The 27657-nt window shown below is 45.0% G+C and overlaps 1 protein-coding gene across 1 annotated transcript in view; it reads left to right on the top strand.

The window, feature by feature from the left end:
* Positions 1-27657, top strand: part of RAMP3 (receptor activity modifying protein 3) — a 57034-nt gene that overhangs the window by 12453 nt on the left and 16924 nt on the right. The window contains exons 2-3 of the mRNA XM_033151128.1: positions 336-365; positions 5834-5963. Of these exons, the coding sequence (XP_033007019.1) occupies positions 336-365; positions 5834-5963 (160 nt within the window). The remainder of the gene's footprint in view (positions 1-335; positions 366-5833; positions 5964-27657) is intronic.

The following is a 27657-nucleotide window of genomic DNA, read 5'->3' as shown; positions in this document are numbered from 1 at the left end:
GAGCCATTTGAATAGGCAAGTTTGTTAGGTAAACATTTTGCAGCTTTAGCTACAGTTCTCTGAAAAAAGCAGACACTCTGCAAATGCAAACCACCACATAACATTTTATGCACATTGAACATATATCCTTTTCATAAGTTATTTGCACTGAAATGAAGGAGACAAAACTAATAATGAGTTTCTATTGAAATCAATAGCGTGTAATGCCACAAGCTTCATTTCTATTCAATTGTTTATGATTAATTTTGTTTATATATTACATTTACTAATAATATAGTGTACTTCTGATAATTTTGGAATAATGGATCTCTAATAGCTACTCTTTTTCTTTCTAGTTAATGGTCTACTGACAATTGGATTAGCAGGTAAGAGGTCTAATCTGCATTTCTCTGTTTGCTCTTGTTGCTGATGTCTCTTTTAAAAAGAAAACTTTTAAAGTATTGATTTCTGGTGCCTTCACTTGGCTTTTTTTGATTATGTGCTGAATTATCAGCTGGTAAAGAAAGGTGGCAGGACATGGGTGGCGCTATGGTCTAAACCACAGAGCCTAGGGCTTGCCGTGAGAAGGTCAGCTGTTCGAATCCCCGTGATGGGTTGAGCTCCTGTTGCTCGGCCCCTCCTCCTGCCAACCTAGCAGTTCGAAAGCACGTCCAAATGCAAGTAGATAAATAGGTACCACTCCGGCGGGAAGGTAAACGGTGTTTCTGTGCACTGCTCTGGTTCGCTAGAAGCCACTCAGTCATGCTGGCCACATGACCCGGAAGCTGTACGCTGGCTCCCTCGGCCAATAAAGCGAGATGAGCACCGCAACCCCAGAGTCGTCCGTGACTGGACCTAACGGTCAGGGGTCCCTTTACATATAAACTCAAAATGTTTGTAAGAGCTGTTTTAGAAACACAATTCCCCCCCCCACCTGGAGAGGTAGCATGTGTGAAGTCTGCTATGATGTGCTCTTTATTTTTTATATGAGTACTGTGGCTGGGAATTTGACGTGTATCTCTGTATGCAAAGGAAAAAGGAAAAAGCCAACCATACTTCACAAATTAGGGTTTACACATTTCATCCTATACAGATTTAATATGAAGCGGCCACATTGATGGGATGGATTGGTGCCATTCGCATAAGCAGGTCTTCTTGCATAGAGCTGGAATGGCAAGGTTGACCTTTGCTTGAATGTCCTCTCTTGCACATAGACATATTCACAAAGAATGATCTGGATTGTTGCATATGCTGAAGCAAATGTCACTCAACAGTGACAAAAATATAGCGTCATACTATAAAATAAGGGGCCTGATCCTGTTGCTTTTAATGCCTGAATAGGGCAAAACAGCAACTTGAATCCCAGGCAGGGGTGCCAAATTGCCCCCAACATTGAGGGGGCCCAGCCATGTGATGCCACCTGGTGTGCGCTGGGCAGGGGCTATCTTTGCTTCACTCGTCCCAGCTGCAGTTCGGCTCCTGGGCTCCCAGGCTGCAGCTGGAAGGAGCAAGTGCAGAGATTGCCCTCTGCACTTGTCCCAGTCACCTCCTAGCTCCTGGGCTGCTGGCAGGAGGCTGGGGTGTGCAGAGGGCACCTGGCGGTGGCAGGAAGTAATAACCCCCTCAATATTGGGGGTGCTGCTGCCCCCTGCCCAAAAATATTGGAGGAGCTGACTTATTTCAGACTTATTTATAGTGGGGGGGGGTTTCCTGTGTGTAGATCCACCCCCAATATAAGATAAGAAATCCCACCCTACTATAGTCTCCAGCTTCTATTAAGGCAAAAATAGACATCATTATGCATTACTTACAGATTTTGGTCAGAAACAGAGCTCTAAACCAGGAGCAGAGCAGAGCACTCTACTGCCTGAGCCTTAAGGAACCAAAATACCCACACTGGAACAATGAAATAGTAACTATGTAGTTCATGGTACATGGTACATCCTGAATGTCTGTATGCACAAGCTGGTGGTGCATTCACATGCTGCGGCTTTGAGTTCCCGAGAAGGGTGTGTGCTGTTTGGAATAATATGTGTATGGATGTGTTTGCACAATGTGGTGTGAGGAGCAGACTTCACCTACTAAGGGTCATATTGCGAGGGTTTGCCGCTCATCTATGCCAGCAGATATGCTACCGGCACCGGGAAGCAAAAAATCGTTGGCAAGGTATGCTAACGAGGACTGCCACGCCGTCACCAACTGCCGCTGTTTGGCTGAGCAGACAGTTGGTCGGACTGACAGGTCTGATCACTGGAAAATTTATGTCACCGTGACTATTGAGGGCAAACCATGCAACATGGAAGTCAACACGGGCTCTGCCCTGTCTATCGTCTCTTGGAGTACCCTCAAAAGACTGATTCCCAAAGTATCCAAGAAACAACTGGATTCCCACCATCTACACTTGAGAGACTATCAGGGAAATAACATTCTGGTTGTAGGAGTGGGCAAGTTCAGAGTGACCTTCAGGGACTTTTCGGGGCCACTGAAGCTGGTTGTGGTTGATGGGAATCGGCCCAGCCTGCTGGGACTGGACTGGTTTGTGTCCCTAGGGTTGGAAATCACAGGTATCCACAGCGTTTCACAATCAGAAATAGATGCCATTGTCACTGAGTTTTCGGAGGTGTTCGATGGAACCTTGGGACAGTATGTGGGGTCGCCCATATTCTTTAACCTCGGCCTGCTAGTTACACCCACCTGAGTGAAGCCTCGAGGCGTACCGTTTGCCCTCAAGCCTAAGGTGGACAGACAATTAGACAAGCTAATTAGACAAGCACAGGGGGTCTTGGAGCTAAGTTGGAGACTCCCATCATGACGCCCATCAAGCCTGACAGGTCAGTATGCATCTGTGCTGACTATAAGTGTACGATAAACAAGGCACTCCAACAGCATGTGTACACCGTCCCTGTCATTCAACACACTGCACTCGCTGGGAGAGGGCAAGGTCTTTGCGAAACTCAACCTTGCTCATACCAGCAGCCGCCGGTGGACGACGCCACTGCTGAGGCACAGATGATGGTCACCCACCGTGGGGCCTTCTGTTGTTGTTGGCTGCAGTTTGGAGTCAGCATGGCACCAGGAATTTTCCAGCGCTTGATGGAGCGGCTCCTACAGGATCTGCCTGGCGTCATGCCCTATTTCGACGACGTGCTCGCCTCAGCTGAGACAACACAACAGCTTTTTGATCGGCTTCTGGCTGTCCTGACCAGGTTCCAAGAAGCAGGTCTCAAGGTAAAGAGAGAAAAATGCCAGATCACTGTACCACAGGTCGAGTTCCTCGGATACCTGGTTGACAGCTCTGGCATCCACCCCATGGCAGAAAATGTCAAATCTATCCAGCAGGCTCCTGAACCAAAAAACAAGAAGGACCTGCAGGCTTTCTTAGGTCTATTGAACCTAACCTATAACATGTTCCTGCCGCACAAAGCAACTGTCGCTGAGCCTCTTCATCGGCTTCTGGACAAAAAGGCATCGTGGACATGGGGCCGCCAGGAAGTCGCCGCGTTTCCTGCTGTAAAGACGTTACAGTCAATTGACCGTGACTGATCCAATCAAAATGTTGCAACTTTGAGATACAATGTTTCCGTTTTGTTTCTGCACGTTTATTCTTGACTTTTTCGCTTGTAAAATGAAGCCCTGTTGAAATCTAGTGACAGGGCTGACCTGGGACTTCATCCTCCATAATCCCCGAGGCGTGGCAGCACGTACACAGCAGACACAGGAAACCCGACTTTCCCGCCTCAGCATCGCCAGACGGAAAATATCTGGTTAACAAAAGACCACCGCTCAGGAGTGGATTCCACTCAATAGGGGCAATGCCACCTTTTGTTCCCTTGGACAGCTCATCCGGGAGGGGTATGGCAAGGAGCAACTCAGGTGTGAAACTGCTCAGGTTTCTGCTCCTAGCCCCTCCCGTCTTGTAAATATTCTGATGTAATGTTGGGGGTGTATCTTGGTGTGGCGGGGAGGTAATAAAAGTTGGGGACACTTCTTTCTCGGGGCTTCCATCTTCCCTTCGCTGTGAGGAGTGGGAGCCCTGTCGCGACAGTCTTTTGCTTCTAAATAAAGACCAAGCCTACTGGCTGCTATTTGCTCTAAACTTTGGTGGTGGTCTCCAGTTTGTCCAAGAAAGCCCTCGGATTCATCCGTTATCACTACCAACTTTTTGAGAGATACAAAGCTGATAGTAAAATAGGATTTGAGAAAGAATCTACTAAATTCCAATCGGAAGTGGTAAATTCCAAAACAAAAACCCTCTCAAAAGCGTATAGGATATTGTTGGACTGGACGGTTATGGAAAAACAAATTAAATCTACAATGACACACTGGGCACAGGACATAGGACATAACATCATGTTAACTAGATGGGAAAATCTATGGAGAGTGAATTGGAGTTTCACCACTTGCAACTCGATTAGAGAAAATATGATAAAAATGTTTTATAGGTGGCACATCACCCCTCACAAACCTTCGAAAATGTATAGGAATGTAAGCAATACCTGCTGGAGATGCGAAGAAGTGGGGAGTTGGTACCACATCAGGTGGGAATGTAGTATGATAGAGTCTTTCTGGAACGAGATCCACTCAGAAATAGAAATAATACGTGACACCAAATTCCCCAAAACACCAGAAGCCTACCTTATAGGTATAACAACACCAGAAATACCAAAAAGGATGAGAAATTTTTTCTTATACGTCTCAGCAGCGGCGAAAATTTTAATAGGATCAAAGTGGAAAAGTAAACCCAGTAAAAAGGACTGGATTAACAAAATGCTAGAATTTATAGAGCTGGCATATCTTCCAGAGAAAATAAAAGACAATCCGAAGGAAAAATTCATAAAGGAATGGAATGATTTTATGCAATATCTAAAAAAAGGTGCAACACCAATACAGTTATAATCTTGGAATAGCTCCTGTCTTACCAAGAATTGGAATAGCAATAATAAAAATAAAAAATGATAAAAAGAATACTAAAAAAAAAAAATTAAAAGAAAAAGGAAATAGAAAAAGAGCTACATCAGGGCCAAGTCATGAAAACATACATATTGAAAACATGTTTAATGTCTAATTTAATGAAGAGATAAAGTGGGAAGCCCAAGGATGAGATTATGTATAAATTCAGCCTTACTGAAGTGAATAGAAGGCTAGAATGAACCTATATTTTTAAAGAGTTTTTGTAATAAAAATATATGGATGAAAATGTATTTGGAATTAGATCTATATGTGTAGGTGTGTTTAATGTGTACTTGTTCTATGTGTATGTATATGTATATGTAAATGTGTACTTTGATTAATAAAATAAAATAAACAAAAGCAAAAAACAAACAAACAGTTTCTATCCATGGGCTGTTAGGCTGCTGAATGGAAAATAATATGGTGCAACTGACTTTCGGGGTTGGTGTGTTGTGCGACAAGCACACAGAGTGCAATGAGGTTGAGTGTTGGGGGGGGAGGCTTGGTTAATTTCATTGTACACAGGTTGTACTTTGACAATAAATGTATTATTATTATTATTATTATTATTATTATTATTATTATTATTATATGTAATAGAAGCGTCTTTACCTCCATCGTCCAGCCCAGACACTGAGGTCCACCTCTGAGGGCCTTCTGCTGGTTCCCTCATTGCAAGATGTGAGGTTACAAAGAACCAGGCAGAGGGCCTTTTTGGTAGTCTCGACTGCCCTGTGGAACGCCGTCCCAGCTGATGTCAAACAGAAAAACAGCTATGTGATTATTATTATTATTATTATTATTATTATTATTATTATTATTAGACATTCAGGGATATTTTTTGGTGGAGCCGCCCAGAATGGCTTCCTTGTTGGTTTTAAAAGATCCTTTCTTTTTGTTCTAGGTGCACAACAAGGGGTTCTCTGCAATGAATCCCTCATGTTACAAAACCTGCCTTTGTGTGGGAAATCTTTTCAAGAGATGATGCACAAAGTGGACTCTGCAAAATGGTGCAATCTAACAGAATTTATCCTGTAAGTTTCATCTCCATCTCTCTCTTTCTTTCTTTCTCTCTCTCTCTCTCTCTCTCTCTCTCTCTCTCTCTCTCTCTCTCTCTCTCTCGTGGGTGGGTGTGTAGAGACTTTTAGTCTTTTTAAAGCACGTGTGGCCAACCAGTAGCATGGATGCCCCAAGTGGAACAGGCAGTGAGAATATGTGGCACTTCTGGACAAGAGCAGGAGGAGCCAAAGGCATGACCATGGCATCAGTGCTGTCAAGCATGCCGTTTCCCCCGGGAATCTCCCTTATTTCAAGCAGTTTCCCGCTGCCATCCCTTATTTTTTATATCCCTTTAATTTCCCATTTTTTCAAAGGAAGCAGCTCCTCTCCCTCCCCCTGCTGGCCAGGGACTGGGAAGACCTCGCCTCCTTGCAGCCTCAAAGCAAGCGGGAGCCATTTCCCGCGCTTACAGGCGTCGTAGCCCACGGGCAGCGTTTCCAAAATACAGTAAGCCTACTGCGCGCGTTCACACCAGTGCCGCCCACTTTTGCTTCTGGCTCCACCCACCACTGCCATGTGACTGTCCCCGGGATAGGGGAGGCTGCTGATCCCTTATTTTCAAATCCGAAACTTGACAGCTATGCATGGCATAGTGAGACTGACTCCTTTGTCTTGCTTTTCTGGTTTCCTCATCTGGAAGAATAAAGCAAAAGCACCCAAAGGCATAGCAGATGGAATATGCACTTCATTGTGCCTTAGAGTGGTTCTCTATAATATTTTGAACTTGTGACAGAACTGCCAAAAGGGGTTGCCAGTGCCACCAGTACTTTAAAGAATACTACTACTAAATGCTCAGATCCCCAAACTAAGCAGAGCCTATTTTCCTAAACAGTTAACATAAGCATATGTTCCATAAGATAATTTATTCCTGTGTAAAGTGTCAGCCCTATGCTCACCTACCTAAGAGTAAGCCCCATTGAACTAGGTGGTACTTACTTCTGAGTAGACATGACTAGACTTGCACTCTTAGTCTTCTTATTAGAGCCTCAGTACAAGCAAAAGTTCAATAGCCATTAAGCCCTCTTTTAATGTGCGACTGAACTGGTTTTTTTTTTTTAACCTTCTCTTATGATCTGCCCCCTATGAGGCACAATATTAATCCATCCTAGCCCTTGCATTTCTTCAAGCAAATCTCTCAGAATGTAATGCCTACTTCCAACATTCATTGGCACATAAGAAATGGCTGATGCTTACTGAATTCAAGACAATGATCTGCCACTCAAACCTAATAATTTTCTATGTGTAAAGAAATAAGTACTCAAATTGTGTGTGGTATTTTTCTCTTGAGCCATGCTTCTTTAAGTGAGAGCAACTGGTCCTTTTTGTTGCTCAGCTGTTAGTATAGCACCTCCAAGATTCTGAAAGATGGCCTCAGACTAAATCCACCACATTGGAACGATTTCAGCTTGTTTTATTATCTGCCAGATGATAGCCTTAAAAGCTTAGAACCACCTGTTTCTCCCCCCCCCCCCGCTCCTTCCACAAACAAGGGATTAGGAAGTTATGACAAGTTATCATTCTATTACCTATTATTCAAGCTGTCAGTTTCTTATCTCTTTCACAAGAGACAGATGAAAAACATATTTAATGCTGTACTGAAAATTTTGGTCTATAGGAAACTGAGAGCTAGGCGAAACCAAGCTTGATTTAAAAATAAAAATCTAAGGCTCTTTTATACCAGGCTGCCTAAAATACCAGTACAGTGGTACCTCAGGTTCCAGACACTTCAGGTTACAGACTCCGCTAACCCAGAAATAGTACCTCGGGTTAAGAACTTTGCTTCGCGATGAGAACAGAAATCGTGCTCTGGCGGTGCAGTGGCAGCAGGAGGCCCCATTAGCTAAAGTGGTGCTTCAGGTTAAGAACAGTTTCAGGTTAAGAATGGACCTCCAGAACAAATTAAGTTCTTAACCCAAGGTATCACTGTATTTATTCTGGCATTTACAATGTTGTTGTTCAGTCGTTCAGTCATGTCCGACTCTTCGTGACCCCATGGACCAGAGCATGCCAGGCACGCCTGTCTTTCGCTACCTCCCGCAGTTTGGTCAGACTCATGTTGGTAGCGTCAAGAACACCATCCAACCATCTCGTCTTCTGTCGTCTCTTTGTGCCCTCAATCTTTCCCAGCATCAGGGTCTTTTCTAGGAGGTCTTCTCTTCTCATGAGGTGGCCAAAGTATTGGAGCCTCAGCTTCAGGATCAGTCCTGCCAATGAGCACTCAGGGCTGATTTCCTTAAGAATGGATCTCAAGAGTCTCCTCCAGCACCATTTACAATAGTTTAGTATTTATAGTGTTTATGCCCAAAGAAACTTGTTTTAAATGAGAAAGCCTTAAAAATGGGTTTAAATTTTCCATTCCGTAATTTCCTTCTGATATTGTGGCAGATCTTTGCATCTTAGAGAGAATTGTTTTCTAGCTACCATGTCCTATATGTCTAGTGTGAACTTATTTTACCCACATCACAACACAGTAAACTGGTTCATAAAGCACCCTGTGAGCAAGCCACCATAAACTCATAAGCTTCCTGGCACCTGTAGCAGCTGTGAATTCAGGCACCTGAAGAAATCCCGCTCCCCTGCTCCTTCCATTCAGCACTGGCTGATGCTCATTGCACACCCTCATCTTTCTCTGCAACTTCTCTTTGCTGCAACTTCCTTGGTTCTCCTGATGCCAGAAGAAGCAAGGTGCTCTGGAAAAATTAGCTAAGGGGGTTGGGAAGGATCTCTTGGTCTCTCTTGTGTTGTTTGTTGAAATATACTCAGAGTCAAGTGTGGATTTCATGCTCTTTATTCAGCTCATAGTAGCGAGGAATGGAAGTTTCCCCAAAATGTCTGCTTTATATACATTATTTACAAAATGGGCCCCACATGATTGGCTAATTCTGGGATACTGCTGTATGCCAATCAGGTTGCGGATTCACTTCCACCTGGAGCTGGATTAGGTGGCTCCTGCGGACCAATCAGACTGCTGCATTCTGAATCCTATTGTTTTAGGACCAATCAGACTGCTGCATTTTGGATCCTATTCAACTCAGTACATAACACCTGTGAAAGCAATTTTTAAAATCTACCAGGGCTCTTCTCATCTTTTAAAGTGGTCTGATCAAGGTCTCCCAAGTGAACTTCATGCTGAGCCCTATGATTACGAGTCAAATTCAAGCACTCTTATCTACTAGAACACAGCGGTTTTTGTTCAGTGAATTACGGGTGCTGTTCGTTTCTTCTGACAGTACTTCACTTGCGTTTGCAGCATGACTTGCGCTGGCAGCCTCTGTTTTTCAAGGAGAGCTTGGCTGATGAACATTCTGGATTAATTTATAGATGTGGCCACAGGCATCGGTTGTAAATGCTTCTGCAGAGAAGTTTGAATATTTTTGCAGCATTCAGATGATTGCCTCTCCACCTGACCTCAGTTAAACTTTGGTTGTGTGGAGAAAACAGAGCACAATTGTTGCTCATCATGCACCTGCAGGCAGCACATTCATCTCCTGTCAGCAGGGAGAGGAATAGAGTGCTGCAACTCGCCTCTCTGCTTTTTAAGACTTGACACACAGTGAATAGTGGACAAGGATTTCACCACAAGATGTAGTGATGGCCACAGACTTGGACAGCTTTAGAAAAGGATTAGGCAAATTTGCAGAGGATGCGGCTGTCAGTGGCTACTAGTCCTGGTGGCTCTATTTCTCCCAGTGTCAGAGGCTGTATGCCTCTGCATCCCAATTGCTGTGGATCCTGCATGGAGGAGGGCTTGTGTCTGGCTTACAGACTTCCCAGAGGCATCTGGCTGGCCACTGTGAGAGACGGACGTTGGACAAGGTAGGCCCTTGGTCTGATCCAGCAGAGTTATTATGCTTTTACTTCTGTTTCCGTGCTCCAACAGAAGATGTTTAGACAATGCTGTAAAAGCATCTTCTGTTTGCTGAAGACCAAATTGCAAACATGCACTGGATTATGGAGAAAGCTAGAGAGTTCCAGAAAAACATCTACTTCTGCTTCATTGACTACGCAAAAGCATTTGACTGTGTCGACCACAGCAAACTATGGCAAGTTCTAAAAGAAATGGGAGTGCCGGGTCACCTTATCTGTCTCCTGAGAAATCTCTATGTGGGACAAGAAGCTACAGTTAGAACTGGATATGGAACAACTGATTGGTTCAAAATTGGGAAAGGAGTACGACAAGGCTGTATATTGTCTCCCTGCTTATTTAACTTATATGCAGAATTCATGCGAAAGGCTGGACCGGATGAATCCCAAACCGGAATTAAGATTGCCAGAAGAAATATCAACAACCTCAGATATGCTGATGACACAACCTTGATGGCAGAAAGTGAGGAGGAATTAAAGAACCTTTTAATGAGGGTGAAAGAGGAGAGCGCAAAATATGGTCTGAAGCTCAACATAAAAAAAAACTAAGATCATGGCCACTGGACCCATCACCTCCTGGCAAATAGAAGGGGAAGAAATGGAGGCAGTGAGAGATTTTACTTTATTGGGCTCCATGATCACTGCAGATGGTGACAGCAATCACGAAATTAAAAGACGCCTGCTTCTTGGGAGGAAAGCAATGACAAACCTAGACAGCATCTTAAAAAGCAGAGACATCACTTTGCCGACAAAAATCCGTATAGTTAAAGCTATGGTTTTCCCAGTAGTAATGTATGGAAGTGAGAGCTGGACCATAAAGAAGACTATTAACTGAAGAATTGATGCTTTTGAATTATGGTGCTGGAGGAGACTCTTGAGAGTCCCATGGACTGCAAAAACATCAAACTTATCCATTCTTAAAGAAATCAGCCCTGAGTGCTCACTGGAAGGACAGATCCTGAAGTTGAGGCTCCAGTACTTTGGCCACCTCATGAGAAGAGAAGACTCCCTAGAAAAGACCCTGATGCTGGGAAAGATGGAGGGCACAAGGAGAAGGGGACGACAGAGGATGAGATGGTTGGACAGTGTTCTTGAAGCGACTAGCATGAGTTTGGCCAAACTGCAGGAGGCAGTGGAGGATAGGGGTGCCTGGCGTGCTCTGGTCCATGGGGTCACAAAGAGTCGGACATGACTGAATGAATGAACAACAACCACAAATCAGTTGGTATATGTCGTTGAAGCTCACTGGAGAAGAAGCCTTTAAAAGTTGTCAGAGAATGGCACAGTAGGGCAGCTGTGCTGTATTTTCTGATCATTTCATAAATGTGGGGAAGAGGAAGAGAAGAAAAGTATTTTCTGCTGAATCCCTGAGAGTGTTGAAATACATTTAGTCAAGGGAAATAGCAAAGTTGTTGTGAAACAGAAAAAGTAGACCAAGTACTGGTATTACAGGTGCTTCAGAAAGATTCACTTAGGTTGCAAACCTTTGCTCATTTTTCTGGGATTAAGCCGTGCTCTTTCAGAGAAACAGGTACAGGAGTGATCTGCAAAGCTGTTATGTAAAGACACATTTTATCTGATTTGTATTTCAAAGATTTTGCTATCCATCAAAGAGATCTCCATGCAATCTCAGAAGTTTCTGGGGTCAGCTTTAGTCAGGTTAAGTTACTAATAGCCAGTGGTGGCCATAAAAACTCTTGGTCATCTCTTGTTCTTCTGAAGTTAGTTAACAGCCTCCTCCTGCTCCCTGTACCGTAATTGGGATCCTCCTCTCCCCACTCACCCCCCCCAAATGGACACTGAGGATTAGTGTATTAAAAAGTTCTCATGGAGCACCAATGAGAACTTTTGAAAAAATAAACAACGAAGCCTCAACATTGGGCGGGGGGGAGGGGGAGTTGCACAGCTGGTGACAGAAGGCATAAATCTCTTCCCCATATCCCCATATTCGTGCATGCACACGAAAGCTCATACCAAGAACAAACTTAGTTGGTCTCTAAGGTGCTACTGGAAGGAATTTTGTTTTGTTTTGCTTTGACTATGGCAGACCAACACGGCTACCTACCTGTAACTTCCCCATATCCTGTGATCCTGCCAACAACACCCTCCCGCCCGCAAGAAAAACTCCTGTTGTTGTAATTAATTTAAAAAATATGAGAGAGATGTCAGTGTATGCTGTGTATTAACGGCAACCTGCAGTTTGACCTGGAGATTTCAGGACATGTGTAGAATTGCCAGGATGACTTAATATGAGTTCTCTGTGGTTGTGGCTTGTGCATTTTGAACAGCAGTGAGAATATCCCTGGTTTGGATTTTGTTATACAACCAGACCTTGCAAAAAATATCCCAACAGTAAATGAATCTACTCCCCCAATATCTTATGTATTGCTTTTTTCTGACATGCTCCTATTATTGTTTCTAATGTGTGTGAAGTGGGAAATATGTGGGAATTTGAGAGAGAGAGAGAGAGAGAGAGAGAGATTATGGTTTGCCAGAAGCAGCTTAGTCATGCTGGCCACATGACCGGAGGTTGTCAGCAGACAAACGCTGGCTCCCTCGGCCTATAGAGCGAGATGAGCACCGCAACCCCAGAGTCGTCTGCGACTGGACCTAATGGTCAGGGGTCCCTTTACCTAGTATTCAAACTAGGTAGAGAAATAAAAACCCCAACATTAACTTTGCTTGATTAAGTTGGTTTGAGTAAGTGTTGTGGGTTTAAGAGGATGCCCCTTGAGCAACTGGGTAGAATAAGTCAAACCATTTCACAATAGGTGGTGGAAATAGCTATTATTTGTAAATATTGAAGGATGGAATTCAGTGAGAGGCAGGATACACTTTAAAGCCTCCTAAGGAATAATGTTTAGGTGCTGAATGATGCTTTTAGCTAGAAGATGTATTGGCAATTTGTTTTCAAGGTGCTATGCTTTTATTTTTACAGCACTGAAGGGGGCAGGGAATCACTTCAGCTTCAACAGTTTATATGGTGTTGTATAGATCTGCAGAAGGATAGAATCTCATTTCATGGGCAAAAGGAGAAAGCAGCCCAAAGTGATATAATAATTCAATTAATTTTCATTGGATAGACTCTTTAGGTAATAGGGAAGCTATGCTACTTGCTCCTCTTGGGGGTGGTTGGGGGGGGCTGATGTTATGCACCAAGCCTGCACAGCATATGCCCCATAGGCCGCTTGTGGTTGGCCAAAGGATTTTGGACAGCCTGTGAAAAATGTAGAGGATGTAATAGAAAGTAAAGATGTAATGAGTGCTTTGTCTTAACCTGCCTTCCACTAGTCACAATTGTGACCGTCTTGTAACTTGGTGGGTGGGTTACCACTGCTCACTCTCTCCTCTTTGTCATGTGACCAACTGTCAGGCTTCCTCTCCCCTTGGCAGAACAAAGTGAGCAGAGTCTTCTTACCAGTTAGAATATATATATATATGTTCAAGATGGGTGCGCGGACGCGAAGGCCTTGCTCCGTAATTGCTTGACCTGTTGCCTTCAAATTTGGACACAACACTCCATGGCCATATGGGAAGGTTCTTAGGTACCTAGATTGCAAAAAATATCACACCTTTCCCAGGTAAATCTGTGAATTTGTGCAAAAAAGCGCCCTCCAGTGGACGTCAAAGCAACAATGCTTTACAACAACAGACTTCAGAAGAGGGTGGGAGGGGGAGCAGAACTTGAGGTCGCCTTAGCCAATAGGCTGTTGGCAGGGGAGGGGCCAAATCAACCTTTAGCTACCACTGCCATAACAACTTGCCTCAGGCTTGGCCAATTCCCATTTTAAAACAGTGAGCAAGCAGTGTGGAGGTGACAGAACAAATCACAGCACAGGAGTTCAACAGAACAAGCTGTGGAGAGCCAGGCAAAACCTGGGGGGGGGGGGCGGAACCGGAGAGAAGGGAGGTAGGAGATCAACACAGTTTCAGAGTGACCACGGAAAGTGCAGGGGAGGGAAACAAATCATGCCTCATGAGTGGGAGGAAGACGAAAACTGGGTGGGGTGGGGGTGGGGGGGAACTGAGAGAAGGCATGCAGAAGTTCATCAGGATAAGCTGTGGGAAACCAGGCGAAAACAGGAGGGAAAGACTGAGAGGAGGCAGGCTTAAGTTCATTGGGATAACGTGTGGGAAAGCAGGCGAAAACGGGGGGGGGGGAGAGAAGACTGCAATGGGGCACACAGAAGTTCGTGGGCATAAGCCAGAGCCGTCTCATCCATAGAAGCCGGTGGCGCGGTGCGCCAGGGCGCTGGGCGCCCCCGGGGCGCCCCCGCGAGCCCGCCGGCATACCGGGCTCCTCCTCCCCAACCCGCCCCCGCCCCCACGGGCAGGCGGGCACTCGCGCGCCGGCGCGCGGGCTGTAAGCCGCCCGCCCTCGCCTCCCAGAGCCCCAGCTGGAGCGCTGGAGCGGCGCGGGGCTTTGCGCGACCTTCCAGCACTCCAGCTGGGGCTCTGGGAGGCGAGGGCGGCCGGCTCGCGCTCCTGCGCGCAGCCGGCCGCCCGCCCGATGCAGCGCGAGCTGCCCAGCAGCGCCGCGCCTTCCAGCTGCGCGCGGAGCGCGAGCTGCGCGGGAGCGCGAGCCGGCCGCCCTCGCCTCCCATCCCGGAAGCGCTGGAAGGGCGCGCAGAGCCCCGCGCCGCTCCAGCGCCACGCCCCTCACCCCCCCGCTCGCCCACCCCCCTCCCAAGGGGCGGCAAGCGCGGGAGGGAGGCGGCGGAGAGGCGGCATGGCGGGGGCGCCGGAGGGATAGCCGCGCCATGGCGGCAGATCCCCTTAAGACGGCTCTGGCATAAGCTGTGGAAAACCAGGCAAGAACGGGGGGGGGGGGGGAGGTGGAGCCACAGCAAGGCGTGAGGGGTAAGAAAGTCTCCCTCTAACAATGGTGGTGCTTCCAATTACACACACACCCTGGTCCCTCTCAGTTCACCCCTACATCTGGTAACCTGAGCTTGTAGTCTCTGTGCTTTCTGTTCTCAGCTCTCCTAGAATGTGTGTGTGTGTGGGGGGATGCTATTCAACAAATGTGAATCTGTTAACCCTCTCTCTTCCAGTTTTTCTCCTCCTAGCTGCTCTTCATCCAGTATTTCCCAGCTTTTCCCTTCTGAACTATGGCCTTCTGCAAACCACTGTTCTAAATCTATACTGTCCTCCTGCTGCTGGCGAGATGCCTCCTCATTGTAGCCCTTCTCAGCACAGTCCCTGACATCATCAGTCTGAGAGGAGCGAGAGTCGCATCTTTTTGCTGTGTGTTCAGTTGTTACTGCTGCTGTTGAACCAGGACAAAGTGGGTGCAGCCAAGCACCAATGCAGCTCATGCCTGCTATGCGATGAGCGGTCACAACGCGAGGATTTCTCCCCCTCCCTCATTCTGCAGCTGCCCTTCAAGTTACATGAGTGTCTGGTGCTCTCTCCAAGGTCAGACACTCAGTTCAGTATTCCTTTGTATGTGAGCAGTTGCTGTGGAAATTTTTGGGTTCCAACATTAAAATTTTGGGGGTAACTTTGTAAAACAGGTGATAAAAAGAAACGGAAGATCAAATCAGAACATAGTGTTTAATACAGTCCTCATCGTCATTGTGAATCAAAACATCCTGACTTAAGTAAATTGGACACCAGTGAAAACAAAAAGTGTCCAATTTGTTGAAAAATGTCAGTGGGAAACAACGTTTTTTCAAGAAAGTAAACTCAGAAAATGAGGCAGCTGCTAAGGTTAGTTTTCAGATTTCTAAAGAAGTTGCTGTTGCTGGGAAGTAACTTCATAAAGAAGTGCTTGCTGGATGAAGTTTCTGGATTATATCCCAATTTAAAAAGTGTTTTTGAGACTATCAGTTTGTCCCGTATGACCGTGCAGTGAAGAGTAGCTGATATATCCAATAACCTTGACGATCAGTTAAATCAGAAGGCAAATGAATCCAGCTATTTGCAAAATAGTTTAATTATTAATTATACAGTTACTTGGAAACCTATCTGTGGACTGAAGAAGTTTCGCCTATTTAAATTTTGGTCCCTGCCTACTGCCAAGTTCTGCAGGTCTGTTATATGCTAAGCTTATGGGGGGTTGAGTTTCAATGTACGGTAATGCTCTTAAGAGGTGCAGTCTTGAAAAATCCATCTGAGCCTAATTCTGTTCCCTTCTATCATGTGATAAATTTATTTTAAGCACCACCATGACCCCATCGCCAGGTCTACATGTGCAGCTAGCTCTTTGCTCTTCCTCAGTGTAGTTTGCATATACTTTATCTAGGCCCAATATAAACTTGCCCCTTTCAGCTGTTGCCATGATCCCTTGTCTGCTTTGAAATGCTGGAGGACTGATTTGGTGTCCTTGGTCATCCTTAAGTTCCCTTTGTTTGAATCTCCTTACTTTTCTGTGACATGTAGATATTGGGTAGGTGGTTCTCAGATTCAGCAAACTGTGTGGTCTGGGCCACATGCCCTCCGAAAGAGTAGTTGTACAGGGTATTGGTTCTTGAGCCAGTGCGATTGTTTGAGGCTCAGATGGACACTGGGACAACAGTACCTTTTACCAGCTGAGGCTGGTTAAGCAACTCTGGCCATTTTGGGACAGGGCAAGCTTAGTGGTGGTGACCTCCTAGTTGAGCTGCCCTTTGATGATGATGTGAAAGTTCAGGACTTTTTTCCTCTGGAATGGCATTCTGGCACCTCTCAGCTGCCCCTGGAGGTGCAGGGAGAGAATTGGGCAGCTTCAGCAAAGCCCAGCTGTGCCTCCAACTCACGAGGAGACCCTCCTGGGGGCCCAAAGGGGACACCCTCTCCAGGCTCCGGAGAGGGCTCCCTCGCGAGCAAGAGGTGCAGTGGGGCTTTGCTGAAGCTTTTCAGTTAACCACAGAGGCAGGAAGGCAGGTGAAGCCTGAGATGGTGCTCAGCTGTCTGCCTCCCTGACTGCAAATTTGCCTGCCTGAGCAAGCAGGGCGGGCTGCCTCTTTTGTGTGTTCAGACCCAGAAACCTCCCCCCTAAATAAATTCACACTTGACTCAAATTTTAGTTTTGGTTTTCGGCAGAATTTAGGCTACAACTTTATTTATTACAGAAAGTGAATGGTTGCATAGGCTCAAGTTCGACTAGCTGCCTGCCATGCAGATAGCGCTGACCCAGGGTTCCAGCATAGGTCAGCCAAGAGTGAACACCTGGATAAGCGGAAAGCCAGGAACAGACTATGTCCGCCACCCAAATGTCCCCCTGGACTCAGGCACGGGCACAACACCCTCTCAGGGGTTGACCAAACCATTGATTCCCTGGATTCTTTTAACGGAAGACCCTTCACATAGGGATGGCGAGAGCGTTCTCCCATCCCTTTCACCTGAACCAGAGCCTATCTGCAACCTTACAAGTTGTGACGATTTGCTACGCGGCAGGCGAAACCCAAATGGCAACAGACAATCAGCCAAATGGGGAAAATTCCTGTCCCAATGACAGACGACACACAACGGCACAGCAAGGTCAAGCACAAAAGGCCCTAAAAATAGGGAGAGGTGGGCGGGTGTTCCGAATGCACACGTCGAAAGAGGAAGCTCTGGGTCACGTGCGTGGGTATAAATAGGTCCCTTGATCCATTTGGACTAAGCCCCATTGCTCTGATTGAACCCAGCATCAAGGGACCTCCAATCGGGTGTTGTGGCTGACCAATCAAACCCATCCACAACACAGGGTGTCTCACTGCAATACGTGCCCTCTTTAAGGGAGGACCCGATTTCTCCTGGGTGGTCTCAGGAGGAGCGACCAATCTACCCAGGGCTAGATCGTGCTGGGGGAGGGGGTTCTTCTCTCAAATGCCTGATCTCCACCACTCTCATGATCCCTTCATGGCATGGAGAGATCACTTGTGGGCGGTGGAGATTGTGGGCAAAGGAGCAGCTACGGAGAGATCATGCAGGTTGGGGGCAGGGCTGGATTTAGGTTTGATGAGGCCCTAAGCTATTGAAGGTAATGGGGCCCTTTATATGTCCAGCTGTCCTTTGTCAACAACAAATTGTCACTGTTTCTTGTGCTGAATATATGCTATATGTGGGGCCCATTACTTACATCATAGGAGCCTACACAACATACACACACACAAAATTCCTTCCAGTAGCACCTTAGAGACCAACTAAGTTTGTTCTTGGTATGAGCTTTCGTGTGCATGCACACTTCTTCAGATACACCGAAACAGAAGTCACCAGACCCTTATATATAGTGAGAGAGTGGGGAGGGGTATTACTCAGAAGGGTGGTGGGAATGGGTGATTGGCTGATAGGTGTGGAAAACCTGTTGACGACTGTTAACAACTGCAATTGGTCTTACAGGAAAAAGCAAGGGGTGAGATGGCTAAAGATAGCTTTGTCATGTATAATGAGATAAGAATCCAATGTCTTTGTTCAGACCAGGTCTCTCCATGGTTTTAAGCTTGGTAATTAGTTGCAATTCAGCAACTTCTCTTTCCAGTCTATTTCTGAAATTCCTTTGTATTAAGACAGCTACTTTGAGATCTTATATAGAATGTCCTGGGAGATTGAAGTGTTCTCCTACTGGTTTCTCTGTCTTGTGATTCCTGATATCAGATTTATGTCCATTTATCCTTTGGCGTAGGGTTTGTCCTGTTTGTGCACTGTTGGCATTTGATGGCATACACAATGTTAGAAGATGAGCAATTAAATAGTCCTGAGATGGTATGTTTGATGTTGTTTGGGGCCAGTAATGGTGTTATCCGGGTGTATGTGGCAGCAAAGTTGGCATCTGGGTTTATTTCAGGCCCTGGTACCAGTGTCCATGTTAAGTCCTGTTGTTGTATTATTGTGGGTGAGGAATTGTTTAAGATTGGGTGGCTGTCTGCAGGCGATGAAGGGTCTTCCTCCAAGAGCTTGAGAAAGAAAACTGTCATTGTCTAGGAGAGGTTGTAGATCTCTGATGATGCATTGTACTGTTTTAATTTGGGAGTTGTATGTGATTACTAGTGGTGTTCTGTTATTTTCTTTTTTGGGTCTGTCTTGCAGCAAGTTCTTTCTGGGTATCAGTCTGGCTCTGTTGATCTGTTGTTTAACTTCATCAGGCGGATATTTTAGTTCTAAAAAGGTTTGCTGTAGATCTCTTAGGTGAGAGTCTCTGTCTGTAGAGTTGGAACAGATGCGGCTGTAACGTAGGGCCTGGCTATATACAATGGATTGTTTGGTATGTTTGGGGTGGTAGCTAGAAGCATGTAGATATGTTTGTCAGTCAGTTGGTTTACGGTATAAGGTGGTGTCTATGTGTCCATCCTGTATTTTTATAGTAGTATCCAAAAAAATGTATTTCTTGCATAAATTGGTTCATTGTTAGGTTGGTGGTGGTGTGAAAGTCCAACACAAAACACTGTTGCTGTGTGTTGGTTTTATTTTATTTTATTTGTTTTTTATCTTATATTTTGGAAATGTACATCTAGTTTTCCCCTTTTATTTTTGGGGGGCTCCCAAGAGAGTGGGGCCCTAAGCTATAGCTTGTTTAGCTTATACAGTGGTACCTCAGGTTACACATGTTTCAGGTTACAGACTCCACTAATGCAGAAATAACGCTTCAGGTTAAGAACTTTGCTTCCGGATAAGAACAGAAATTGTGCTCTGGTGGTGCACTGGCAGCGGGACGTCCCATTAGCTAAAGTGGTGCTTCAGGTTAAGAACAGTTTCAGGTTAAGAACGGACCTCCGGAACAAATTAAGTACTTACCGGTAACCAGAGGTACCACTGTACATAAATCTGGCACTGGTTGGGGAGTGAACTTCTTCAAACTCCATGGGTGGGAGAAGGGGGAGATCCAGTGTATGGGCAAAGCAGCAACTTTCACCCGCATGCCCAACCGCCATGCCCCCCCATGCGATTTCTCCATGCCATGAGAGCCAGAGTATGCTGGGAGATGATTTTGCTTCTTTGTGTTCTGCTTAAGTCGATCATTTCCTTCAGTCTTAGACCTTTTTTCTTGGCTGCTTCACCTGCATTGTGGCTCTCATGAAAGCATCTGGGGAGTTTGCAGAGGCCTTTAATGGGTTCACAAGTGGGCAGTGCTCCAGAGGCAGTGGCATTTGGGAGAGGATTTGAAGAGGTGCTGTAATTTGAGCAATTACGGCAACCTCTCATGATTGCACACTTTATTGTGTCCAAAGTGCTTCTGTATCCTTACTGTTAAGGAAAATTCCGGGTGCAAGGATGCTGTGCAGCTCAGCTTGCCAGGGTGCAAGCCCCCACGGGTCTATAAAGTCAGCAAAGAAGGAAGTTCCAGCCAAGTAATGGAGCAAAACAGCGGTCAGTAGACCACAATCTTTATTGTTGTGCAACAGGTCCCCACACAAAGTAAGAACCCCAAGCATTTGGCTACATGCCCTTTTAAGACCTTTCCTCCCTTCCCTAATGCCTTTCCAGAAGCATCATTGATACATCACCAGCATGTCACAAGGAGGGAGGGGATATCGTGAGGTTACAAGAGTTCACCAACCTGCTCCTTATCAGTTTCAGTTTCTACACCTTTAAGTACCTGTCACCCAAAGAACAATAAAACTATCTGTACAAATCTTTGCCTTTCAGACTTACTGAGGATGGGCTTTGTGAACACATGGCCTCAGTAAACCCCATCAGCCAAGCAAGGCTAACCATCCCCCTCTCTGTAGATAACAGCACAAAGCAAAAGCAGTCTTCTGCAGCAACAGAGAGGTTTATTGAACACAGCACAAACATTCAGCGTCCATTGGTGCTCCCAATTGAGTTCCTTCCACTTCCCTCTAGTTCCTTCTGCCTTCCTGTCTCCTCACCATGTGATCCCTCCACCACTGAGCCTTCTGAGAGGCTACCCTATCCAAATGCCTGGCTCTAGGGCTCATGGGCTGCACACTTTCTAGTGAGGGAGATTCAACCAGCGCTCTCTCTTCCCGTTCCTCTCCCCTTGGTTGCTCTTCTCCCAGCTCAGCCCAACCGTCAGTTCCCGAACTATGTCCTTCCGTGAACCATTGCTTTAGTCTAGGTCAATACTATCCTCCTGCTCCAGAGGAGCTTCAGGATCAGGCCCTTGTGCAGATGGAGAGGAGGGCTCCCACCATTCTTCCTCACAGCATACAAAGCCCTTCCTATAATTTTGAAGGAAAATGTCACCAATCCACTTGAAATTATTTAATTGCAATGCTTCAGCAGCTAGATATTCTTTAGAGAACACCAGGAGTGTTTATTCCTTTATTGTAAATGCAGCCTTACACTGTATTCAGTGGAGCTTTCTCCCAGGTAACTGGGTAAAGACCAGACAGCCTTACACTGCAATCTAAAGCATTTTTACTCAGAACTAAGTCCAAATGAGTTCAATAGGATTTACTCTGTGGTATGTTCCTGATCACCCTCATTTTCCATTGTTGTTGTTGTTGTTGCTGTTGTTGTTGTTATATCCCGCCTTTTTCTCTAGCAGCTGCTCACACATTTTTCTTTACAACAATCCTGTGAGGTAGGTTAGACCGAGAAGTTGTAATTTGCTCAAGGTGACAGATTTATATGTGTATATGACATACATGTGTGTGGCAAGATCAGACTCTGGAGAAGCTTCCTTAAGTAGAAGAGAATGTCTCCATTTCCATCGGATAAATCTTGGACGGTATGATATATTTGTGATTAATCCAAACAGGGAATACTGGCAACTTACTTCTGACTTTTTGGCCCCAATCCTGATAGAGGCGACCCCCGAGGGTGGCAAGGCTAGGCATTTCCAAGCCTCCCGGATCATCTGAGGCCACGCTACCTAAACTGACATATCCCCTTTGGAGAATGTGTCCAAGAAGATCAAATTCAGCCTAGGGGAATGCTCAGTCTGCATGTTCCCCTCTGTGAGTGGGTTTCCGGGGGCTCCTGTAGGGTGCCAGGTCTAAGTGCCTTCAGTATCCTGACTAAGGCTGTGATCTCATGCACACCTGCTAGGGAATCAATATTAGTGGGACAATACTATTTTTGAATATTGTTTTTTATATTGTATTGTATTGTATATTGTTTGTACATTGGGCAGGCGCTGGACGTTGAGGGCTGGGTGAGGATGTTCTTCACCCTCCACATTGACCCAGCCTTTGCTGCCAGAGCCAGGTAGGGCATGACAGGGATCTCTGCGAGGGGTACCTGGTTTGTGCCCCTCCATGTTCTGTGTCCAGGGCCACGGCCCCCCTATGCCACTGTTACAACTCTTGGTGAGCGATTCCACAGGTGCAAAATAGTCAGAACATGGCAAAATAGTCAGAACAAGGGCTGTCAATAGTCAGAACATGGCATGAGGCCCAGTGCTTTTTTTCTGGGGATGCTCAAGGGTATGCAGTACCAGCACCTCCCCCCCCCCATGTTAAAAGTGTAGCACTTACTGTAACAATGTCGTGGGGATGCCCCAAAACTTCAGTACGTTTCATCCTGAACTCCTCTTCCCCTTCTTTTTTGCATTCTCCCACTCATTCCCTCCCTACTAACAATTGAAGCCTGACAGAAATGACAAAAACAAAATAAAATGCATACCCCCAATCCCTTCCATTTTAAACTTTGTCTTTGAAAACCACTTCATGATATAATGAAGAAATGCATTTAGTTTAAGCACAACAGGGGATAAAAAGTCAGTTTTTCATTGTAGACTCATTGCATTCATGTTGCCAGTAGCTCTCTATTTTTAATGCTTCTGGGATTTTTTTATAATAGTTCTTGTAATATGCCATTTTAAAATGTGAAAAAAATCATAAATTTTCAGTTCATAACTGCAGTTCAAGTTTTTTAGTATTACTTTAAAACAACCCCATGTTCTATCTGTGAACGTACAAAGTTTATCCTCATTAAGTTCCAATGTAACCAGTGAAAGAAGTTAAATACAAAGCACAACTGACTTTCTCTGGAATAGGTTCATTGTATGGAATAAGCCATACTATGAAGCAAATGCTGCGGCATCGGTACGGGTTTGTCACCCTCATCAGGGATGGCACCCGGGGCGACCACCACCCCCGCCCCCTTCGCCACTTACTTGTGGTTCACCAAGACCCAAAGATCCTTTTCTTTTTCTTTTTTTAATAAGAATTTATTAAATTTTAACAATAAAAAAGACACAAAATACAACACACACTACAAAAAACTACAAAAACTACAAAAAACCTTACACACAAACACTTATTTAACTATTCTTATCCTCTTTATAAGCATTATTTTGGGACCTCCTCACATCCTCTCTTCTGCATTCATTTCTAATCTTCTTTAGTAACTTTATGACATTGTAAAATCTTCTTTCTCACAACTAATCTTAATCTTTACAAATCATAATCATCATATACCTATAATCTTGTTCCTAATAAAATAAACCTTACACAACTCTAACTTCTTATATCCTATCTTAACTTAACTTCACATTACTGTAGCCTTAAATATCCTCTGATTCCAATTTCAAATGTTTATCTATTCACATCATTTCAAATAATTTTTAAATTTCTTCCATTTCTCTTACACCGCTTTCCCCCCTCTGGTTTCGGAGTTTCATGGTCAGCTATTTTTATTTCCCCTTTAAATAATCTTTCTTCACCCCATACCTTTCCTAACCATTCTAACCATTCCCTTTTTTCTTCCCATCCCCCACAGATCTCCCCCCAAAAGTCCTCTCTTTCCAGCTCCTGCGTCTTCTTTTGTTGTTTTCATCGTGCCCAATTCTGGAGTTAACATTCTTATTTGTAAGTTCTTCTTTTCCAGGTTGTATCTCTTTTCTTCTTTGTGGTCTACTGCTCTGTAATAGCCATAAGGTTTTTTCTCTTTGTACTCTGTTACTTGTTGCATTTTTCCTTGTTGTTGTCCTTGAACTCTTGGTCTCTCACTCCAAGAGCTCTCTAATATTTCCACTTTCTGGGCTCCAAGCCTCTCATACTAAAAGAGCCCTTCTTGTTTTGCTAACTGTTCATCCTTGTAGTCCACCTCTTCTTCAGTAATTTTAGACAGTTTTACAACCTTTTCATCCGATAAATTCATAGTCTTTTGCATATTATTTGCAAGAACAGTTCCAATCTGGGCAAACGTTTCTGTAACCCTCTGCTCAAGAGCTTCACATTTCTGCTGCAGAGCTTCAAACTCTGCTAACACCCTCTGCTGGAAAGTTGTCATTGTTATGTCTCTCATCCTCTCAGCTTCAAGGACACCGTGGGGTTTGAAAAACAGGAAATGGAGGGGTCTTCAGTAACTTTCCTAATGCACATTTCAGTCCAGCCAAATGGCCGCCATCCACTATCCAACCCGAACTCCTTAACCCAGAGGGTTAGCGGTATCTTCTCCTTTTAAATTTGTAATCCACAAGAAGAAATAAATCATATTACTTAGTCTTTCCCCCAAACAGGGTTTTCTCCAGTCTACAAAATCAGCGATCCACTTAAAAGCAAGTTTATCACGGCTGCAGCTCTTAGATGCTACTTTGTTACTTGTTGCTGTCAGAGAGAGACGGACTTCCTCTTTTAATCTTTCTCCATAAGCCAAATTTCCATTAATTTTAAAAGCCAATTTTGCTCAGTACTTACAGAGTCCTTCTTTCAAATCCAGATCGAGGAAAATCAAAGCGCTCATAAACCGCCAGCAGCCGCTGCTTCGTGTAGTCGGGAAAGTGGTAGATCCTCAGTACTGCACCGGAGCCCCGCTCGCTTGAACAGACCTTACTAGGTCTACTCAAGAGCAAGGACGGCGCTTCTTGTACCCGCTGGATCCCAGGTCTTCAGGACGCTCCTCCTGAAGTTTAAACGGAGCCTGCAGCGTGGTTGCGGTGACTCCTAGCCCGAAAACACCGGAGCCCCCTCGGAGCTGAGAGAGCTCCCGACTGAACGGAATGGCGCTTCACCGGAAGTCCTCCTGAAGATCCTTTTCACATGTACTACTGGCAAGCCAGGTGTCCCCCATCTTATATTTATGCTGCTAGTTCTTCCTGCCTAAGTGTAGAACCTGACATTTGTCCCTATTTTGTTAGTTTGGGCCCAGTTTTCCAGTCTGAATCCTCATTCTGTCTTCTGCGACATTAGCTATCCCTCCCAGTTTGGTGTCATGTGCAAATTTGATAAGCATTTCCTCAATGTTAGCCCATATTTTACCAGCTTCCTCACAAAAATATCATGGGAGTGTTTGTCAAATGCCTTACTGAAATCAAGATACACTGAGTCCACAGCATTCTGCTGATCCACCATGCTTGTAACAGCATCAGGAAGAAAAATGAGATTTGCCTGGCTTGACTTGTTTTCAAGAAACTCATGCATGGTCTAAATAATCACAGCATCCTTTTCTAAGTGCACACAAACTGAGTTTTATAAGATGGGGGACAATAGTATATGTGAAAAGGATCTAGGGGTCTTGGTGGACCACAAGCTTAACATGTGTTAAATGTGTGATGCAGCAGCAAAAAAAAGAGCCAATGCTATTTTAGGCTGCATCATAGAATCATACAGTTGGAAGAGACCACAAGGGCCATCCAGTTCAACCCCCTGCCAAGCAGGAAACACCGTCAAAGCATTCCTGACAGATGGCTGTCAAGCCTCTGCTTAAAGACCTCCAAAGAAGGAGACTCCACCACTCCTTGGTAGCAAATTCCACTGCCGAACAGCTCTCACTGTCAGGAAGTTCTTCCTAATGTTTAGGTGGAATCTTCTTTCTTGTAGTTTGAATCCATTGCCCCTGGAGCAGCAGAAAGCAACCTTTCACCCTTTCACTATATGACATCCTTTTATATATTTGAACATGGCTATCATATCACCCCTTAACCTTCTCTTCTCCAGGCTAAACATACCCAGCTCCCTAAGCCGTTCCTCATAAGGCATTGTTTCCAGGCCTTTGACCATTTTGGTTGCCCACTTCTGGACACGTTCCAGCTTGTCAGTATCCTTCTTGAACTGTGGTGCCCAGAACTGGACACAGTATTCCAGGTGAGGTCTGACCAGAGCAGAATATAGTGGTACTATTACTTCCCTTGATCTAGACGCTATACTCCTATTGATGCAGCCCAGAATTGCATTGGCTTTTTTAGCTGCTGCATCAATAGGAGTATAGCGTCTAGATCAAGGGAAGTAATAGTACCACTCGATTCTGCCTTGGTCAGGCCACACCTGGAATACTGTGTCCAATTCTGGGCACCACAATTTAAGAAGGATGTTGACAAGCTGGAACATGTGCAGAGGAGGGCAACCAAGATGATCAAGGGTCTGGAAACCAAGGCTTATGAGGAACGATGGAGGGAGTTGGGCATGTTTAGCCTGGAAAAGAGGAGACTGACAGGAGTTATGAGAGCCAGCTTCAAATATCTCAAGGGCTGTCACATGGAAGAGGGAATGAGCTTGTTTTCTCCTGCTCTGGCGGGTAGGACTCAAACCAATGGCTTAAGTTATAAGAAAGGAGGAACCTCAGGAAAAGCATTTTGACAGTGAGAGTTGTTTGAGAGTGGAATGGTCTCCCTCGAGAGTCCACAATATGTGATCCTATGATTCTATGACATATTTCAATGAACAGCTTACAGCCATTAGGGAATGAAGGAGTTGAGCATTCAATGAACTCAGTTTGTTGGCCAAACTGCAAAAATCAAGTTTAACCATTGAGCATGGATATTTTTTCTGTTTGGAAATATAAATTTTCTCTTTATTCCTGGTGTGTGGTCACTGCAAAAGTGAATTTTTCTACCTCTACAAGAGAGAGAGCACTAAGAATCTCCAGTGAGTGAGCAAGCAAAATGGAGGACAGGGGAGGAATGCAGGTAGTTTAAAACCCAATTTCATCTAACTAGCTCTGGCCAGATGTTCAACATGAATTAACCTATCCAATCTGTTAGGGATTTTTCTACAGCTGGAGATCACTTGGGGTTTCTCTCTTATTTCTGCTTATAGCTCTCTACAGCATCATTCCATAAACTGAGTTGTTGGCAGGGGTCATGCCTGATTAGTTCACAGCAAATTGAAACTTAAATGAGTCTCTTGAAAAATGGGCTCCAAATGTTCATTTGTGGTTGGCAGTAACAAATGTCAAGATTTGAGAGCTCTTCTTAGTTAATCATCGACTCTCATTTCCTTGGCTGTTCCTTCTGTGACTTTGAGTTGATGATTCATTCCAGGTGTCTTTCATGTTGCTGCTTTGGTTTCCAGCTGTATTATTCCAGCCGGGATCTGAGCCAAACACAATTTGCTTGACTGCAAAATCTCTGCATATTGTAAAGAGTGAACGCGTTTAGGGCTTTTGTGCTAACACAGAAAGCATCATAACACTGACTCCCAAGTGGCCGTCAAGGGTGGGGGGTCTAATTTCCTTTCCCATTATAGTTTCCCACCATCTGTCCTGAAGCTCTGTTGAAGGCAGATGGACTTGAATTATTTTATTTTGTTGTTAAAGAGAAATACATGTCATATGCATCAGCATAATGGTTGCCATCACTGTGGGGGTTTGCATTTGAATTGCAGGTTTTAAGGGTATTGCATGTGTGAGTATGCTGGATAGGGGGAAAACAATGGAGTGGATCCCACCCACCTCTGGCCCAGCTTGCTCTGCATACTTCCCCCTTTTGCCACATACCGGCATCTTAGATGAATCAACCACTGCCCCATGCGGTATAAGGACCTTGGGTTAAGAACTTAATCTGGAGGTCCGTTCTTAACCTGAAACTGTTCTTAACCTGAAGCACCACTTTAGCTAATGGGACCTCCCGCTGTTGCCGTGCCGCCAGAGCACAATTTCTGCTCTTATCCTGAAGCAAAGTTCTTAACCTGAAGCATTATTTATGGGTTAGCAGAGGATGTAACCTGAAGCGTATGTAAACCAAGGTACAACTGTACTGATACTGAGATCTCC

The sequence above is a fragment of the Lacerta agilis genome, chromosome 6, assembly GCF_009819535.1.
Source record: "Lacerta agilis isolate rLacAgi1 chromosome 6, rLacAgi1.pri, whole genome shotgun sequence".
Lineage (NCBI taxonomy): Eukaryota > Metazoa > Chordata > Lepidosauria > Squamata > Lacertidae > Lacerta > Lacerta agilis.
Note: the sequence above shows the minus strand (reverse complement) of the source record. Positions and strands in the feature narration are given on the sequence as shown.